Here is a 20,931-nt window from a genome sequence, read left to right on the forward strand (position 1 = left end):
AAAGGAGCACCTGGGGCTGAGCCCCCTACAGCCCGGGAGCGGGCCCAGGCAGCGGGGCTGCCGGCTGTTCTAATTACGTCTTCTTTTTTCTTTTTTTTTTTTAACAAAGAACAATCTACCTTCAAGAATGAGAGCAAATCTCGAGACCTTCATCTTTTTCATTGAGCCGGGTGCTGGTTTTCAAGGGGCAGCAGAAGCAGGGCACACAAATTTCAAGCGCGACAACTAAGAAGTCCCTTCTGTGCATTTCAGTTTTTAGAAGAATAAAACTTCTCGTGTATTCCTGGACTGCACGCATGTGAGCTCTGTTAGTTGTCACTAATACAAGCCAAGCAAGAGCGTAAAGAGGGTCAGCTGCAGGATCAGCTCGTTACCGTGATTTAAGAATGAAAGGGACAAATGCTATTCTCATCATAAATATTTTCTTTCTTGTTCTGTACTGCAAAAGGAAAGGCACTTAATGCCGTACTTCAAAATCACATTGCAATCCCAATCTGATTGTTCATGTTGGTTTTAATATAAACACAGTCTAATTGCGTATACAGCATTGTAAATCAAATCCGCAGTATCACTGGAGCTACCCTGACGGGAGATCAGAATTAGATACAGTATTTCCACCCTGACAGTAACAGGTTTTGAATGGAAAGCCTGGAATGTAAAAAAAGAAATAATGCTAAAAATCCAATCACTCTGACATCCTGTGAGCTAATAAGAGCACGTGAATGCAACAAGCTTAGTACTTCACAGTAATTAATTTGACAGCAAAGAGCTAAGAAAACAACAGGCAGAGCAGTGATGACTGGTTCATAGAGGTCACTGTCAAACAAGAAATAGGTGCAAACACAGTCCCTCTCCCTTTGAAAACCACTATTTCGTTGCCCCAGTGAGAAGAAAACGCCAAAGAGGGAAAATATGTCTTTGGTGGGGATAACAAATCTGGGAAGGTATTTCTAGTAGTAAAACAAGGTAGGGGTTCTCTTTTTTACATACAATGAGTTTTAATCATCCCTGTTACTCACTGCAGTGGCATGTTTTGGCTTTTTTTTCCCCCTCTCTTTTTTGGTTAGCCAAAGTCATTTTGCATATTCAAATATTGGGAAGACTTATCTTCTCTAGCAATTACTAACAAACTAAGACACTAATAACCTCTATTGTTATTTAAAGTGTGTCCAACACAGCATTCTGGAGGCAGCTCTCACACAATGGACTTCCTCTGGCTTCCTCCTAGAGAAGAACTTAAACCTTAGATGCTTTCAGGCAGAAGAGCCTGCAGGGAGAGCAAACAGGGTTAACAGAAAGAAATGTCCATTTGATTTCTGATCTTGCTCAGGGAGCACGGCCTATTGACTGAGCCATAAAGCTCTGTTAATTTTAAGATCTCCTCAGCTTTCAGTTCTTTCCCTTGGGCATAAACCTGTTGCTTACATACAGTGGCTGAACTATCAGGGAAAGGGTAGCTTCACAGTCCCCCCGCTCCGCTCTCCTCCCCTCCCCTCCTCCCTTCTATTTGTTCTGAGCTCATCTGCGTGAGGATACATTTTCACACACACCTTCTCAAACCGGCTGCTATTCATCTGATTCAGGGTCACGCTTTTCCATACATTAAATGCAGGGGAAAACTGGGAAGGAAATGGCTGGGATTTGTGCTTAATGGGCAAGCACACCGTTAGCCAGGGAGCCCCACTGTGAGAAGGTACGGTATTGGAGGTTATTTTCTGTAGGAACATCAAGTCTCATGACTGGAATCTGATGCTTATTAAAGTACAAGTATAATGAAATCAGTGTAAACTGAGATCCTCAGCCAGTGTAAATCGGCATGTTTCCGAGGCATCAAACTGCCACAACTCTTCCTCTATAACCTAGATATTTGCTTATGCACATTTTTCTCAGGGGGCGGCAGATGCAGAAGTCACGCTTTTGGGGAGGCCAGTCAGTGCAGCTCTGCACCTTCCTGAGTCAGTGGGAAGCTCTAGAAACGGAGCAGACAGCGATGGCACAAGGCAGCTCCCTCACTGCTCTGTGTTTCCACGATGCCCTCGGTGGGACCATAACAATTTACACTAGCAAAGGATCTAGCCCCTCACGTATTGCTAAAGGACCTTTTATGCTCTTAAACTATTAATAATAACTGTTAGGTAACCTTACTAATCCCTTTGAGGAAGGATTTTCTTTACTGTACTGATGGCTGAACTGAACAAAGCTTCATATAGAAGAGGCCCGGTTTGCACTAGAAATGCTTCTCTTTTGATAACCAGCAAATACAAGTTTTACTAGCACAAGCATCTTTTTCTGCAAGCATTTCCCAAATAAAATAGGCTATACTGGCAAAAGCACTTTTTTTTGCTCATATAGCTCCATCTACACGGGGGATTTTTGCACGTAGTGAAACGCAATCTGTTTTAAATGGCACTTCAGAAGAGCATTGCTATCCCACAGAAGTTTCAAGACTAGACCTTGAAGTATATATTTCTGCCCCATATCTGAAAGAGCCTTTTACAAGGTGGCCATTGTCATCTTGCTGAAAATACAGAGAAACTGAGATGTAAGGTTACAGGGGCAGGCTGGGAGCACTGTGCTCTGTCTGGAATTCTTATTCATGCCATTCTTTTACCTCAGATGAAATTATGTATCCGTAATCAGACTGCTTCCTCACTATGCACAATTAATTTTAAAACAACTGCAACAAAAACAGAGGATGTTCCAAAAGCACCATAAATCTGTAGAAGGGAAAGTCCTAGTGAGTGAGTAAATAAGTCAAGTGAGTAAATGCCGTTCTGAATGACCTGGACATTTTCTGAACTGGCAAAGGTAGATCTAACTCATGAAAAAAACCACTAAGAGGTTAATCTGGCTCCTTTGCTCCTGCCCATGCTTCTTCAGCTGAAAACTGCCTGTTAACAGAGATTTGCTCTCTCTAGAAAAAGGGTCCTACTCTGAACACCACTTGGAAAAGGGGGGTATAGCAGGCAGAAACAAAGGACCTGAACGAACTGGGAAATCCTCATCTAAAGCAGGTACAACGAGAATCTGGAAGATGAGCAATGGAGAAATTAAATAGAGCCCTCAACAGGTTTTGAAGAGCACCTATTGAATGCCAGCTCCTCGCACAAGTGTCAGGCAGGACGGCAGCGGTACAGGGTTGCAGGGATGTACTCACAGCCTCCGCCTCCCATTCCCACTGCACCTGCTTTAACGCGGCTATAGTCCTGCTCCCTCCAGCTCTCCCAGCTCAGCTACCTGGCGGTGCCTCACGGGCAACATGTTGGCCGATCGGTCCTCTTCAACGACCCCTTCATGCTCTGGGAAGGTTTGCATCCAGGCTCCCAGGTTTGTTGTGGGGAATGAAGCACAGGTGGATTTCGTGTGCTGTGAGCGATGTGGTCGGGTACCTCGTCTCAGGCAGGTCTCTGCACAAAGCAGCGTGCCCTTTGGCAAAGGGACTGAGTTCAGGGATCTGCTTCAATTTCCGAAGTAAAGGGACCGAGCACCGTTGGGTGGATACCCCGTGTGATATTCAAAAGCTATCCGCTGCTTGTTGACAGCCCAGAAGTGCTCTTGTTTTCCTTGCACAGTCTGTCCTCTGCAGTCCAAAGTCATAGCCTTATAACCAGGCAGTGTCTTCCTCTGAAGTTGCTTGTATTGACCTAAATAGGTTGGGGCGGGTGAGGACACACAGACGACATGAAAAAGCTGTGCTGGTTGACCAACAAAGAAGTGTCTGCTTTGTGGTGAGTACTTTTAACATATAAGCACTTTTAACATACTGTTAGAGAACATGATTTTCATGTTTATTTAAGTTCACACCAAAAGCCTTGCAAAGTAGCAAAGTGAGTAAAAATAAAATCTGCATTTAAGTGGTAAACAAAGTAGTTAAAACTTGACTTCTTGTAATTTGAACGCTACTTACTGAGGCAATGCATTTAGAAGTCGACTGGTGCATTTCTTCTATGCATCCAGCTGTGATTGATACATCTAATAGATCAGGAAAATGAACAGTAGGATGGAGCAATGTTAAAATCAGCTTTCTGGGAAAATCAGTGATTATCAGGGAGTGGTGACAAGATGGAGAGGTTTCCCTCCAATTTTAAATGGAGCTAAGCAGCAAAAAATAGCTAGTACTTTTGCAATGCCATGGGAGAAATGGAGTACAGAAGCTCAAGTCGCCTCATGACTTGAGGCCACCTTGAGACCTGAACATAAGCCACCTTCTCTTTTCTACAAGCAAACAGCACAATGTAGAGGAAGTGCCTACACCTCTGCCTGTGGGACAGGCTGCAGGCAGAAGTCTTGTGCTCACGCCTGAATTTCTTCCTCTTTACCCCATTTGCACTAGCTGTAAGTTGAGGATGACAGCATTCAACCCTCTGTAAGCTGCTTTGAAATTAAGCGGAGAAAAGCAGCATACAGGAATTCATCCTCTTCATGGAGCTTGACACTAACAGCATGGCCTTGGTACCGTATATCAAAAGTCATCTTCAGTCTGTTCATACTGCAGTTGCCCAGTTCTGTTTCCATGAGTCTTTCATTATATCAGACCAAAACTATTGTGCAATTTGGCTGTTTGCACAGGAACATCGGAGTGGGTTTTTAAAGATGATTGTGATATGGTTGACTGATGCACTCACTGCTGGGGCCAGGAGCAAGGGGCTCCTGTAACAGCACCAAAGTCCCCCAGTTCAAGCAAGGAGGACCTTCCACTGGAGCAGAGCAGTAGCAGTGTCACAGTTAGTGGAGCTCTATCAATTTATCCCAGCTGAGAGTTGGCCCATGTGATTTACAGTCATTTGCCCAGTGCTATGTAGCCTTTGCAGGCCTCTAGCAAATATGTTCAGGTTGTCTCGTCCTCCACGTTTGCTACATTGACATCAGCTACAAGCAAGGTCCTCTGCTACCACCCATCGCTGATGTTCCAGTACTACTAAATCACGTGAGAGGGTTATCAACAAAATTTTCTGAATGACCTTCTGCCCTGCTCAGTATTTATCATTTATAAGTCAGCGCTGCCTGTCCCCTCATGAAGGAGTAGCTTGAACATGCCGTGGGATTAAAACAAAACGGATTGCAAACTCTATACGACTTGGGTGCTAACATCTACTATTTCTTCCAAAACACCTGAAAAAGCACATACACTGGGACAGCTCAGGCTGTCCCCTTGACTGAGATGTCCCCTCAAAGGGGTTTTAAGATTGTGGGAGTTTTTCACTCCCCAGGTTACAAGCAGGTCTTCTTGTTCTGTTATTTCCCTACCATAATCTCCTCAGAAGTGGGGCAGCTTATTAACAAAGAATAACTCTAAAATTCCTCCACAGCCCTTTGCCATTTCTGAGTAATAGTCTCGCCCCTCTGACACTTATTGCTGTGGTTGAGATCCTTACGGAGAGCATTGTTAAGAATAAATCATAGTATGTGGAAATATTACTGTGAAATACACTGGTACTATTGTACAAGGATAAGAAAGCAAACCACCGCTCTGGAGACAGCAAGAGCGGGAGCACATGGATCATATTAAGCAGATATTGGGTCTACCAAACCTACACAGGTACTGAAGTGTTAGGAGGGTGCAGAGCTACAACAGGAAAGTGCGTTGTTCTAGTTTTTTTGCTTAAAAGATGAGAGAGAGAGCCTAGGGGAGGGGAACACATGAAAAAGCAAAGGATGAACTTTTTTTTTCTTTTTTGGCTACTCCAGATGGGGTTTTCCTCTGTTTAAATGCTGAAGGACAGAAAGATTTTAAATTAAAATCTTAATAAATATAGCCCTGAGGCTAGTAACATTATTACATCCAAGATGATTACAGAAACCAAGCCACAAAAGAAATATATATATATATTTATTTGAAGCATAATAAGCCTCAGTATTCAGTTAAGAAGAAGGCTAGGCAGCTAACTGACTTCCAAACTAGCGAATTTTCCATTCCGCTCTGCCGAAAGGATAAACCAACACAGCACAGAGTTTGCAGGGCTTGGTTTCATTTCTGTACAAGATAGCATTATTACTGCTTATACTTTATATGTGTATAAAAATAAAAATTACAATTGCTCAGATCACATGCATGAGGGTTGGCACGAAAGAACCCCAAGTCTGCAGTATGCCATAGGAGATACGGATAATTAGTGAGCTTCATTGTGAAAGAGCAAACTAGGTCCCCAGCTCGCTTGAGTGAGGCGTGTTCTCCTTGAGACATTTGCCTTTTTCAGTTGGTCCTAGTCTCAAGGCAAGGTACTGCACTTTACTTGTTTGCGTAGAGGGTTTTTTTTAATTATGGGAATATTTTAATAAAGGATACAGGGAAAATACAGGGATACAAAGAAGAGGATACAAGCTGATAAAGATGATTAAATCATAGAGCGACTGCGGAGTGGGTCATGAAGTGTTATAATCCCCAACTCCCCTCTGCTTTCTGCCTCAATGTGTTAATGCATCACACTTTAGTACAGTGACACTTTCAGCCCTAGGTGGAAATTCACACATGATGAAGAGGTGGAGGAGGATTTCCAGATGGTCAGACCTCAGGGAGTGCGAAAAGGTGGGGGGAGGAAGGGAGAAACTGCTGAAAGGAATCGGACTTTGGTCACATCAGTAATTTCCAGCTGAAAATGGAATATTAAAAAAAACACCAAAACAAAAAAAAACCCCATCACCAATGATCCCATACTGGAGCCAGGTGCATTCAGGTTTGAACGTTATGCATGATAAATCCTCACCAATGCTGGTTGTGAAAGATCTCTTGGAAATACTGGTTTATTTGTGTGCAACAGTGAAAGGCGTGAGCTTCATTCCCTTGGCCAAATTTCAGCATGGGTACTAAAGCATCCCGACGCAGACGTAATTAATTGTTTTATTCTCCACAGCTCCTCTTTACTAGAGGTTATTGTAAAGTGGTACTTGCTCTGAATTGTGCACAAATTTTCCCTCCAGTATTTGGCTGCTGCACATCCTTTGGGACCCTCTTCTGCAAGGCTACCTCTCCAGGAGCAGCAAAGGGCACTGAGACAGAGAAAATACAAGGCTTATAGCCAGTTGGTCCCATCACACCCCAAAACAGGCCCCACTTTCCCTTTAGGGGAGCATAAGGCAGCAGCTGCTATCATGCAGCTGGACTTCTCTAAGAAGATCTCATCTACTGTGGCCTTTTGGGGGGGAATGGAGAAGGTATTCATGGTCCAGAGTTCAAGGGGTCTGGTCCTTCAGGGTGAGAGGACCACCAATATACTAATTCTGTATAAAGAATTAGTAATAGATGGTATTTTGTACAGCCACAGCTCTTTCCAGATGTCAGGGTTAGGGGAAATTTAAGATAATCAATTATTTAGGCATCACAGTACCCCTATATTGGGGGGGAGAGAGGGAGACAGTCTCATCATGACATAAAAAGCAAGCATTAGGTATGATGGCTCACACTGCATTTCTAAGGGCTTCATTTTCTTAGGTGTTCCTTGGGCCAGAGTATTTCCCCTACCACAAAAAGGACACTAAAGATGCCAATGGTGTGCAGTCACAATGGAAAGAATATTTTGTTTAATATCACCAGTATGATTGCATGCTGTTTACCTGTATTTCCTGGATGGCAACAAAGTAAGTTGACCACAACATGACGAACTGCTTGGACAAATCTCATGAGAAATGAGGCTGTCGCACACAGTTTCCACTTTGGGGAAATGTTTGTTGTATGTCCACTCCCTGTCACTCCCAGGACAAACCATGTTGTGCACACAGGTCAGGAAAAAGCTCAAGGAGACAGAAGGCATTGCTTTGCCTTATTCAACTTCTAGCCAATGCAACTTCAGATCTGTAAAATCTGTGGTTTTAACTGATGCTGAATTCCTCCTCCCATTTATTGACTTTATATGTTAAAATCACTTATGTCATAGCAAAATGCAAAGAAACCTCAGGCATCTGATGTGGTAGTGACTTCCACGATGATATATTCAAGATGCCCAGCTGCCTGTCACTGGCTTTAGTGACAAGCCAAAAGCCTCTGAGCCTTGTAAAGCCTTTAGCATCCATCTTGGACTTCAGTCCTTTACAATGACTAGATGAAGAACTCTGACTTTCTTCCCTAAGGACTCAATGCAGCAGGTGTTTTCAGTCTGCCCACCTTCCAGATCAGGTGTCCAAAAATGCAGCAATAAATATAATTTTTCTCTTCCCTTTTTCTAAAAGAGCTCAAGGTGGGTGGAGGGGATGGGCGTAGGCTATTTTTATTCATACCTTAATTTAGTCAGTAGTCCAACAGTTCATGAAAGAAGAACTGGGCTCATTCCGCTTCCCTGCCTGACAGGAGTCCTGGGGAACATGAAAGGCGGGTCAGGTCTTCTCAGAAGGAGCAGGCTATGGGACAATGCTGGGACAGGAGTGCTCTCCAAGCCTCCAGTTGAGTCTGTGCATGACCAAAGGGAACATGATCCCACCACTCTCGAGGCAGACAGTTGAGAGAGGCACAAGGCCAGGCCCTCCCTGCTTCCCACCCTGCTAGCCAAAACATCTGGAACTACGCAATTCACATGAGACCAGCTTTAAGAGGACAGAGGCAGTCCCCTCCCTGGCATGGTGCATACCCTGGTAATGCTGGGAGAGGAGACAGACACATCCCCAGGGGCAAAAGGGAATTGAGCCATGTGAAATTCCCCATGTTTGGCACTAGCCTCTTGAGCGCCGAGTGTACTGTATACAAAACACCGCCGCGCTGCCAACCACCCTGCCTTTCCCTTGCAAGAACGGACCCATGCTCTGTTCCTGGAAGAAAGCCAAGAGATCCTAAATTGTGAAGCCCAAGGGATCCTCAGCCCCCAGGCAAGGTAGATTTACGAGGCTGTGTTCCCCATCGCTTGCTCAGGCAGTGAAGCAGACTCTTGGTTTTGGTGGCTGCCATTTTGAGGTGGTGCATGGCGCAGGAAGCTTTGCTACAAAAGGCAAAGATCTGGACTTTGTGATGGCTGCTGAGAACAGGCATTGCAACACTCCACGGTGATGTCCAAGACCTTTTGTAAACTTGCTTCCTGCAAACCGAAACATTGCTGCCATTGCAATGCTAGCAGTCCACAAAGCAATAGCAGATGGAGCTCCCCCAGAGTCCAAACCACTGTGTGATAAACACTGTACAGATCCAGGTCTGCCCAAACAGTGGGCATTACAGGAGAGCAGAGAGATCACAAGTTAAAGTTGCCAAGTGACTCTTACCCCTCTCTAAGTGACAAGGCACAAACAAACTTGCAGGATTGAGCCTGTAGCAAAATTGGTCCTGCTGTAACTTATCTTCTGTCTAGGTAACAGGGCTGAATTTGTTTAACAGTAGCTGTTAAAGAACAATAAAAGAATACAGGTGTAAGTAAGGGTGGATTTAGACAAGGCAAACGCTTAACTGTATGTATTAAGACTTGAAAGTAAACAAGTGATTGATAGCAGTCAATGGAGACTGTCCTTACAGCAGAAGTGGGAGAGCTGAATGAATAGGAAAGTACATGGATAGAAGCAGAGTATTTGCCCGTAACATGACTGCTGCTGTGAACTGTTAGAGACATTCAACAAGGAAGGAGTAAACAGGTCCCCGTCCCATGACTGGGATGTTTTGCTATTTAGCAGAGACCACCTGGTACACAGCAGAGAAGACTATCTTCTCACTATGGACTTCCAGGCTTTAGAGGTTATATTCTGGTTTTGGGCTTCTGACACAAAAATCCATGCAAAAGGCCTTCCTAGCAGGAAGTACCTAGCACCTTTAACTGGGAAGCCAAAATTAACAATCTTGCTAAGACACCTTTCCTACCCTCACCCCTTGGGTTAGCTCTCAAAAAAAGAGGAACCGCAAAGGAGCCCGTGATGACTGAAAAGGAGAATCTGCTGGCAGCAGAGGAAAGCAGGGGTTGCTCCATGCATGCATCACTTGCTGCAGCCTGTCTGAGGTGGCGGCGGTGTCAGCAGGGAAGGGTTACCAGGAGAGTTGGGGCTGCTTGTAAAGGGGCCTGGATGCTGAAGAGCTTTTCACCTTTTGCTGCCTTAGCTTTTCTGCAGCTAGGAACAGGCTGCAAGCCCATTCCAATTTCTACGTTCAGGATAGGTCTTCATCAACTTGTTTAACTCAAAGTCCTGTTTTTTGGGTTGTTTTGGGTTTTTTTTGTTTGGTTGGTTTTTTTTTAAGGAAGGAAGAAAGAGAACAGAAAGTAAAGCATGCATCCCTTTTTGTCATAGACTCACATTTCAAATGCTTTAAACCTATTTAATACCTTGGACTTTGTGATTTTTGTCTCATGGGGAAGACTGTTTCCCTGGAACCTATATCCCCATTTCTTTCCAAAAAAGAACAAAAGATAAGTTTTAACTTGGTGTTGATGCAATATTCACCCCACCCAGAACACTGTAACCAACTTTGAAAGCTCATGTAAAAAACATGAAGAGTAATTTTTACTTAGCTCTTGTTATGAACAATTCAGAGATAAGAAACAAGGCAAGACACGTCTCAGCTGCAAGTGTGAACATGATCTCAACACTGCAACATTTTCCTTGCCTGGCTAGAGATGGGTTGGCAGCATGAGGTATATGAAGGTAGGTTACAGGTGACAAGAATGTAAAAAGCCTATTATTAAACTAGGTGTAAGCAGTCTTGAAACTTCATTAGGGCTAGGGAATTCAGCCCTGGACATTGCACCTGCTTGATTATTCACTAGAAATTAACATTAAACAAATGCTCTAAACTTGAAGCTAAGTTGGAGAGGATTCAGATGCAGCTTTTCCTGCCCTCTGACTGGGCAGTGGATGGAAAGCAGTCTATCACGGACAAACTCCATGTGCATTCCTCTTTCAGGAGAGAAGTGAAGTCTTCTTCATCACAAGTTTTTGCCGGGTGCAGAGGACAGGTCATGTGCTGTCCTCCAATTGCAACTGTAAGAGAGGAATGAATTGCAGAACTGCAGCATGTTAAAGGTACATTTGAGCACTGACCTATTTTTGTTCATTTGCCATGGGAGAGACATGTGGAAACATTGTGGTTTGATGGGTTTGATTAAAAATATGCTAATGAATAAAGAAAATTAAGTGCATCCCTTGGGCTCCTGGCAAGCTGCCAAGACAGACACTGGGACCACCAACAGGGGGTCCTTATGCTTCAGCTTTTGCAATCCTTCAGGTTCCTACTGCGGAGGATGGTGATCCAGCGGAAACGGGGCTTAAAGTTGAGTGTTTTGTGTGTCCTGCCTCCACTCCTCTCCAAATGCCACAATATTTGAAAATTTATGCCCCAGGTGCTGGAATCAGCAAGCATAAGAACATCATTGTTTTCATTGAAAAAAAAATACTTCTACCATCATTGCTGAAGAAAGAAAGCTTGCAAACATGAAACAAGTGCACTCAAAAGGCTTGGAAACAAAGAGACTGTGAAAGAGAACTCCAAGTTCATTTTCTAAAGCATCTCATTATTTCTAAACCAAATGTAGTTTTGGAGACCTGACTTATGGTTTTCAAGCTCCTGAGGCAAAGCTGCAAATGCGGCCTTTATTCCCACGCAGGAGAAGCTCTGCCTGCCCTCCTCCCTCCATACTGTTCAGGGAGGGGAAGGGGGGCGGAAAGGCAAATCAAAACAACTCAAAACAGGCAGTGTGTTACTCTCTGCTCCACAACTGTTTGCTGCACTACCATCATTGCGCAAATGGATTTACTCAGGGTACCACATAAGAAAGCTCTAACCTGCATGCAGGAATAGGTGAATCACTTGCTCTGCTGCTGTTCCTCAGGTAGGAAGCAGCTCTCATTAGCAAAGTCTGAAGTGTCCAGCTCTCCTGGTGCTCATAATTCTGTGGGTAGTTGTTTTTCCCGTAGTCTGATTCACTCTGTTGTCCTGCAGTCTTCAGAGCTGGAACAGGGCAGCTGACCATAGTGGGGGACACAAGTGCCTGTCATCCTGCCTGGCACCGCTCAGCACCTAATTGGAGTACAGTCACCAGGAGTGAAAGGAAAGAAGGGGTCATGTTTAGTTAAGCTGTCTGAACCTGAGTAGAACTAGGAAGATTTGAAGCCCTGGGGGTAAAGACGGACATCCAAGGACAAAGAACCAAGCAGCCCTATAAAGAAGTGAAAACAGAGACCCCAGAGTGAAAGAAGTTCTTCCATAGCTAAGACCAGGGCGCTAACTAGAAGAATAGCCATATTTAAAACCAAAAACCTAGTCTACCCTGCAGGCGTTTGTCCAGTAACCTAGTAGGTTTTGGTTTTCATAGCTCCACCTCCCAAGCAGGAAGCAGAGTTTTAAACTTCTGATTTCTGAATCCTGTCACTCTGGGCAAGGATCCTTCTGCAGGGAGGTCTGTCTGTGTCTGACCAGGACCATCTCTCTCAGGATCTCACCAGCTCTTCTAAAATTGAAGAGCCAGACAAACTTTCAGGAATGAAACTGCAGGCTATCTTAGGCAATGTTGCCATGATGGTTTTCATTTAGAAGCAAGAAAGAACTTGGCTATTTTTTAGATAATTACTCCTTCTCCCAGTCCACAGTTGTTTTCCTTGTTTACCACCTATAGAAGTATAACACCATCATTTTGTGGGGAGGGTAATCATGTTACAGAGCACTCTTACAGACCACAGGTTGAAAAACACTCATCCAAGCAGCAAGTTCAGTTTGTTGTATGTGTTTTCCTTTTAAAACCAAAACAGAGCACTATTAAACAGAAGGGAGTAGCTTTCCTTGTCTCCCAGTGCTACATGTATGCACAAGTTTGTCCTTGAATTCTGGTATTTGGCCTATGAAGCCAACATGCATAAAGCCTCCGACACCCTGAACACTAGACTTTAAAAACAAACTCTATAAACTCTGATTATATCAAAAACATGATTCTGCCTCAAAGCCAAGTAACAAAGCCCATTGAAGGGAACTTATTGTAAACTCCAGAGATTAATCAACTTTATCAGGAAGGCAACCGCAGAGCATATGGTCCCAGTCTCACCTCAGCATTTTACCTCCAACCCCTTTGGAGTTACAAGGCTTAAGGGGCTATTTGCTGGTATTTCCCTCATTCTCACAATAGAGGCTAAGTAGTTTGTAGTTTGGGGGAGGAGAGACTGAGGGGCAGGGAAAAAGATTTTTAAATAGGATATTCCCCCCTCAATTAAGGCTTTACATTGCAAAGAAAAAACAGCATCTTTAGTCACCCTTAGAAACAAAATGTTTGTGAAGTACTGCACAGTCCCATGGAACAATAAGTATTCTTTCTGGCATGCAAATCAGTGCTCAGTGAGCAGAACAAACTAACACTTGCAATGCAAACTGGTTTAATGCCATAGAAATCGTAAAACCACCATCCTCATGAGAAATTGGGTGTTTTGCTGCACACTAGAATGTTTAGCCAAGAATTAACATCAGCAGTTGCATGCACAAGGAAAATTTTAATTTAGAACAAGGTCTCCTACTGCATGAAAGAATCATACAGCAGAGCAACGAGACCAGAAGAATCTAATTAGCATGGATTTCTACATATAATTCAGGTAGCAGATTAATAGCAGCTACTTGTATGCTCGTCTGAGCATGTTGAACAGTCCCTCTCCATGGTAGAGTTTCTAACTCTTAAAGCCACAAGATGGAGCCAACAGTTCTCAGGAAGAGGTGCCTGTATACCAGGAACCCACAGAGCATTTAGCACACAGATGAAACCATGCTAGTTAAGTGCTCTGGTTGGGGCAGAACACAGGCAAGTATGAAGGCAGAAGCCAAGCTATATATGTGCAATAATCATTCTCCAGTTTCATCCTGCAACAACTTAAAGAAGGCCTGTTCCTCACAAGCATCCACAGAATATCTGAAGCAAAAGGTGCCATTCTGTGCTTTGGGTAATACAGCTGTGCTCAGAACCCTCTCCTGCCTCCTACAAAACACTTTTCGTGCTACCCTTTCTCTGCTGCAGAGTATTTTAAAAGTTACTTCACTGGAAAGGAGAGCTACATAAGCCACCGTGGCACTCTGAAACACAGGGCAAACACTAGGCAAGCACCCTGTAAACAAGATTACGTAAATTGCTTTAATCCTTGGCCAGAAGTTATCAGCTAGGGGATGTCCTGCTTCCAACTTGTATAGCAGTGGCAGCAGAAATTGCACCCAAAGTTTGAGAGTCCCATTTCTATGACACTCTAAATCAAGTGGCGTAAAGAGTGCAGTGAGTCTGTCCTGAACCATCCTGCCTCAGAGGCATCTCAGCTTCTCTGCTGCAGTTTGTCCACTGCAAACCAACACAGACAATGGACTCTGGCACACAGAGACTAAGGATCAGTATTTCCACACGATGTTGCTTATTTTGTTACTTGAGCCACAAGACTGACTGAAGAAAGGAAAGCAACCCTGTCATTTACACAGTTGATACAAGCCATCTGATCCAATTAGGTTGTGGGAAGTTAACTATGAATGAATCAAACTACTGTACCAGCTTCAGTCCTGAAACATATGTGTATTTCAAGAAAACCAATGATGGGGTCCTCAGTCACCTCCTCCTCCCCTCCCTTCCCACAGTCTGTAATATAATCATGTTATAGATTTGATACAAAGGTTAGTTCCAGACACTGAAAGTCAGCGGTTGCCTGGTTCAAGAATTTGGGGATTAGACATGCTTTTAGAATGCTGTAAAAATCAATAACAAACAAATATTATGCCTGTTTTTCTTTTTATTATCAATAGTAATACAAATCAGTTGTATTAGCATGATAATGAAGTGACCAGTTTTATAGACATTAAAAATTTATGTGCAAGTTAGAGACAAAGCTCTGAAGCTATGTAAGAAAAAAATAAGAATTTACATTGTATAGTATAACATACATAGTTTAGAGGCAGTTTTATTAAATCTTGCAATCACAATCACTTCTTCTACACTAAACCTCTTTCTTGGTGTTAGAGATAACACCTTCCCCTCCCAAGAGGAACACCTGCCATTCCTATAATGTGTGGAGATTATGGTGAAAATCATAGCTTCTTTGTTCCTCTTCCCTCCTTCTCCCAACTATAAAGTCAAGAGGTGAACATTGCAACATATGCTTATAGCAATTAAAGAAAGCTTCTCTCTACATAAGCTCCGAGTTGAATTAATAAACAGCATCTTCTTTTTGAGCAAGAATTGATAGGCCTGTCAGCCCCAAGTACTGGGTTAATGCTTTGGAAAGCTTAAAGAAAAAAAGAGAGATCTTGGTGAGCATTTAGTTAGATGCATTTCTCCCCTATCTCTTACTACATTCCAGACTGTAGCTTTCTGCCTTAGACCTAAAGTGTTCTTAAGCATTATACTAGCCAGATAGGATTCAACTGGAACTTCAGATGGCTATTAATATCTTACTGAAATTTAATGCCCTGTAAATGTATGCATATATCTTTCTCTTCATCGAGCCAAGTGTTTGCCTAGAAACTGCAGTAAAGGAGTTATTTGTATAGAACACATATGGCACAAATCATTGAAGATGTACTTCATCTGCACTCTGACCTGGAGAGACACTCCTCTAAAAAAAAAAGAGAAGACAAGTCAAGTCTGCCTTTGCACTCCTGGAGTTTAACCTGCTTTTTGACATGGAATTTCATATAATGACTTAGCCCTCATTATAACGGGGGCTTGTCTCATACAGTGTTTGCTCAAACCAGAAGGAAGACTGGAACACTTGAACACCCACAGCTAAGCCATATATGGAAGATTGCATACTGCAGTAAACAGCTCCCTGACTATGTTAAGCCATTACACAAGAATAATATTTGAACACTTAAGTGCAAGTGCATAGTCAATCTTGCATGACCTCCAGCTTCAAGTATCCAGTTACTTGCCTACAGCCATGCTCCAGAAAGATTTCAGAGCACATTATACTGATGAAGAGAAATCTTGGTCTTTAATTACCTAACATGCGAAGGCTGCTAGAATATATCAACTTCAATACAGCCTTCGGTTACCTCAGCCACACAGCATGGCTAAGCAGGCAGCCACACACACCCCCTCTTGCCAGAGTCCTCCTTGTTTGATGTACCTGATCTGCAAGTACTCATTTAGATTAGAAGCCAAAGCTCCCTTTACTCTGCTCACAGGAAACCCTCAAGTCCAAAAGGAAGCATTTCTCTGTGCCATTTTTTATTCACTCTAGTCAACCTACCTGATATTGATGTCCATTGATGTCCAGTGAAACACCTGGAAGTCATTCAAGGACCCTCAAATTGTATTGCCCCTATTTAGAAGGGCATGCATTCAGGTGCTTCCACCATGAGGTGGAGGCAACAGGATTCCAGTCCAGGGAGCAGTTTTATTGCCTTCCTGGTACAAGTCAGAATGCTTGTTGCCCACTGTTACGAAGTAAACAAGGCAGCTACCTTGGCTATCATGTTTTCAGCTGTAACCGGAAAGTTAAACTGAAGTTTGCCACAAGTACAGAAAAAGGAATACTGAAAAGCTGCTGTATTTAGTCTCCAGGCCTAGTCTTTCTGGAAAACGTGACAAGCACAGAACACTCAAGAAATACAGTATCAAGCCATGAAACAGCAAGCACCTTCTTCCAAGTAAGTCCATCTCAGTAACGGAGCTTTATCAGCTGAAAAAAAAAACCAAACAACCTGAGTGAGAACAGCATATGGACTGTAAGAACACCAGTGGCAGACTCACTGTTTGAGTAGAAATTCATCTGTCCTACCAGATACTGTCAGGTACTTTAAGACTAGAGAGATCAAAGGTCAAAGCATGCAAGTCTCTTGAGCCAATACAGCTGAGCTGCTCATTGTGGGCTTTGCTGAATTCATTATTCATATAGCAAGGAAAGCTTATTCAGTTTTGTTAGACACATTCTACAATCCACCTCAGAGGGGCTTGACCTAGATAAGCTTGTAATGTGAACTCAACTGTTGTTTATCCTTTAGGCTAATTAAGGACTTAACCTTTAGGTCTCAACTAAAACCAAACCTAAGTGAGTTGCCTTCCTCCAGAAGCTGACTTTCATTTGCTGTATGCACAATGCGTACTCAAAAAGGGACTTTATCCATGGAAGCTCAAGAGGAAGCTTTGTTAGCAAAGTGTTACAGCTCCAAGCATCCTATTAGGTGCTTAGGCTTTAGACACAGGTGATACAGCTCAAATGACAAGTTCTGTAAGCCAGCAGGCTCCCAGCCTCTGCTTCAAAACTGTATTGTCAAGTTGGTTTTGTAATACCAATTAATTACACTGTTCAAAGGTAAACGTTTCCAGAATTGGTTAACCATTCTTTCTGCGCATACAACATGACATTAACAAAGAAGGAATTTAACTTGACAAGAATGAAGATTACAGCACCTTTTATTTAGTACAGTTTCCCCAATCCAGTGAGTTGCCTGACAAGTTGAACTAGTTATGGAAGACAATGAGTTTGCGATAAGTCCCTGTGAAACCTCAGACCAACAGAGGTTCTGATATCTAACACCTTACTTTTTTCAAAGTTCAGAAGTGGAATGCACAAGAGCAATCTAGTACATGTTAAAAAATGTATTTCAACCTCAAATTACAATACTAAGTACTGAACAGTATTCGCTACTCCTTCACCTCAAAAAGAAACAGTATGTTAATTTAGTGCTGCAGTGTACGTCACTGAACAGCCACATAGCATATTCCTTTCACCAAGTAACTGTGTTTTAAGCATGCAGTTAACAAGCAAGATACAGTCACTACTTTAAGTCTCTCTCCTCCTTCAAAACAGAAGATAGCCATAATTCATTAAGAGACTCCACAATCAGAAGAGGCAGTTACCTTCCACAACAGTGACAGAAGTATTTTTTGGCAACTGCACTTAAACTGCATCAGAAAGCTCAGTTCAGTCAGCTGACAAGAGGACCTGCTAAGTACTGACTTTTCTTCCATTTCTAGGCTGGTTTTTGTTGATCAATGCGTGACCACCATTGCATAACTGACAGCAAAACTCAACATGCATCTCCATGTGCTAGGTTGCTGTGCATCAGAAACGGTACATATAAAGTTAAGTGAGTAACAGACATGGCAACTGCTTAACTTCATTTGCTTTGACACCATACAACTCACTAGCCAGCTAATCATTGAGAGGTAGCATGTATGCCTCACCTATTCCAAGTCATGATTGTGTGATGTGACCCATCCTTACTCAAAGTTTTCATCTTCAGCAAGACAAGAGACAGATGCAGATGTTCCCACTTTTCCAACATGATCACAAGTGTTCCAATATAAACAAAACCGATGGAATTGACACTTTGATTTTCACTATTCCAGTACCAGGGAGGGGAAGGATGATGGATGTAGAGTGAGTAATTGAGTCTAGCCACAATACATGGAAGAAACCCAGGACAGCATTTCAAGGAGACAGTGATAATATTATTCCTTTTTAAGAAAAGCTTACAGTCATTTTCTCATCCCATACCACTAATTCAAGGATGAGAAGACAGACCAGTGGGGAATGCATCTAGCCAGTATTTAAATATCAATTTTTGCATTGCCTACGTAAGTCTGAATTGAGTCCATAGGCTTGATTCATGAATGCTGTATTGACTAAACAGAACATGGAAGAAAGTTTGTTTTCAGTTGACTCTCAAGTGTCAGTTGCTATTTCTTACATGGAGTGTGGGGAGGAAGCCAGCAGATTTCAGTGTAAGAAATATCAGTGACAACTAACAGAAGATGGAGACTCACTCAAACCCTTTACCAGATGTCATCTAGCTTTTCTGCAGTTTACAACATCAAGAAGGGCAGCAACAATGGAAAAAACTGTTTGAACCTGAACAGCTGTGCTTGTTAAGGCCAGTAGAGGTTCAAGAGAAACATATTCAGAGAAAGATTAGAGTAAACTAGGAAGTTAATACAAAAGTACTTTGTGTAACCAAGCAGAAGGATTGTAGTTCTGAAACTGTTTCTAGTTTTGAAAGACACTAGGAAGACGGAGCCCATTTCAGTTTAAGTAGGCATAGGTTTTGTTGGATACCAGAAATGGTTTCAAAGTTCCATTTTCACATTTTGAAGGTGTGATATGCAAAGCAAGATAAGGGAGTCAATACAGACTTCCTTTCATGAATCCAGCCCTATATCCTTAGTGGTATCTTATCCATGCCACCTGTAGAGAGATATTTACAGTTCCCAAGCATCACAGTAAGCAACATCTTTCTTTAAAGCTTTTCTTGTTCTTGCCACTTTTCTTGCCATTCTTGTCTTTGTTTTCTGACATTTTCTTTGTTCTGATTTCTCTCATTAAATCAAAGAATACCTAGGAGGGAAAAATAAAGAAAGATTAAACAAGATCTGCCACCAGAGAGCAGATAAAAATTACTGCATTCAGCAGCAAATAAAGATGTAGCACCACACTGTACCTAATACAGCAGAATTGAGTCCAGACATAGATCCCAGTGACAAACTCAACATCAGAATTACGTAGCATGGCAAGAAGTAGGACAATCTTATCTGGCTACCAAATCATTCAACAGCCCCATTTTAAGAGCTTTTTATTGAGTATCAGTCTTGCACAAAAGTAGCATTCAGAGTTCATGAGAACATTTGTCTGTGCCTAGCAAACATTTCCAGGCGAATCACTCTTGTTAACTATGCAAAGCATTTAGTCCAGTCCTCTCCATGTAGTTACAAGCACACTCTCTGCTGGTTAATATTCTGCCTGTTTTTTAATTAAAAGCTAGAGCATTCAAGTGGCAGTGTCAGGCACAGAAAATTCTCAGACTATGTTATAAGGAAGATTCAGAGAAAGTCATTACTCTGACATTTTCTCCAAAATTCTAGCTGATTTCACCCCTGTATGCCTGATGTCTAGGTACATACCACTTAAGATGCAACAGCTGTTTTACTGTAGAGAGTTATTGGGGAAAAGTGATTTAGGATTACAGAACAAGAGCTTAGTGTCACTCTATATAGAGTTAGGCTTTTTTTTTTTTCAAATGGGGAACTACACAGGTCTTTGATACTTGGAAACAAGACCACACTACTGATCAGAAATAGGATAGTTTCATTCAAAACCCTTTTAATTTTTAATTCTGCTAGTGTCAATGCACAATCATCACAATGGCTGATAACATGTCTTAATATACACAAAACAGTGCTTATATAGAAGATAACCAGTATGTCACATGAGCTAGCTAGAGAAGACATATGAGAGCAAGTCTAGAACACCATGCTAGTACACTCCAGATACAGCTACATTGCTGTTAATCCCAGCTGATCAGAAAGCTAGTCTAAGTATAAAACAGGCTAGGCATTTGCTAGTCACATGAGACAGCTCACAGGCAAAAGCAAGTCTAGGTATTCATGTTTTACTACATCACCCAGTTTATACATGTGACAGTCTTTCTAGTAACACTCCACAGGTCAGAATGGTTCTTTACCAAATTTAAGTTATGGTACATCCTTTATAACCAAAAGTCTCAATTCAAGAGTTTCATACACACTGTTTTAACCAAGAATGAGAGAAAGAGTTCCTACTAGGTAACTTGCACACCAACAGCATTTCCATTAGTAAACTAATATAGACTAGAAGAACAGAAAGCTGTCTACAAGAACTTGAAGTACAACTAGGTGCAAGTGTTCTTTGTCCAAAGAGAAAACTGTTTAAAATTTGTAATCTTTAAACAAATGCAAATTACCAAGCCACACCTTTTGAGTCCTTAGGGGGCCCAACAGTAATTTCAGACCATTTTCTGTGGATTGGTGAAGTAAGAAGGCACCCTCTTCAAGAAACCCCCACTACACACAGAATGAAGGGGAGACTTGAAACTGATTTTTCCCTACTGGGCGGATACTCCATAATCATAATTCATCTCTCTTCTGGAATAACCCACCACCACTGTTTTTGCAAGAAGCCAGCAGCAGAAACATGCTGAGAATGACTGTCCTAGACCAGCATGGACAAGCCAAAACAGGACAGGGATGCAGCAAAAAGTTCTTCTCACAATTCAAAGTAGTCTTGGCAGAAAACAAAAATGAAGTCTTTAACATTAGCCACACCATA

At 42.4% G+C, this 20,931-nt stretch overlaps 1 protein-coding gene across 1 annotated transcript in view; it reads right to left on the reverse strand.

Moving 5' to 3' along the window:
- Positions 1–17,245: 17,245 nt before the first annotated feature.
- The window catches only part of RALB (v-ral simian leukemia viral oncogene homolog B), a 25,550-nt gene continuing 21,864 nt past the window's right edge, over positions 17,246–20,931 (reverse strand). The window contains exon 5 of the mRNA XM_009327148.1: positions 17,246–19,185. Within this exon, the coding sequence (XP_009325423.1) occupies positions 19,066–19,185 (120 nt within the window). The 3' untranslated portion in view covers positions 17,246–19,065. The remainder of the gene's footprint in view (positions 19,186–20,931) is intronic.

This window comes from Pygoscelis adeliae, unplaced genomic scaffold (assembly GCF_000699105.1).
Source record: "Pygoscelis adeliae isolate BGI_AS28 unplaced genomic scaffold, ASM69910v1 Scaffold227, whole genome shotgun sequence".
NCBI lineage: Eukaryota > Metazoa > Chordata > Aves > Sphenisciformes > Spheniscidae > Pygoscelis > Pygoscelis adeliae.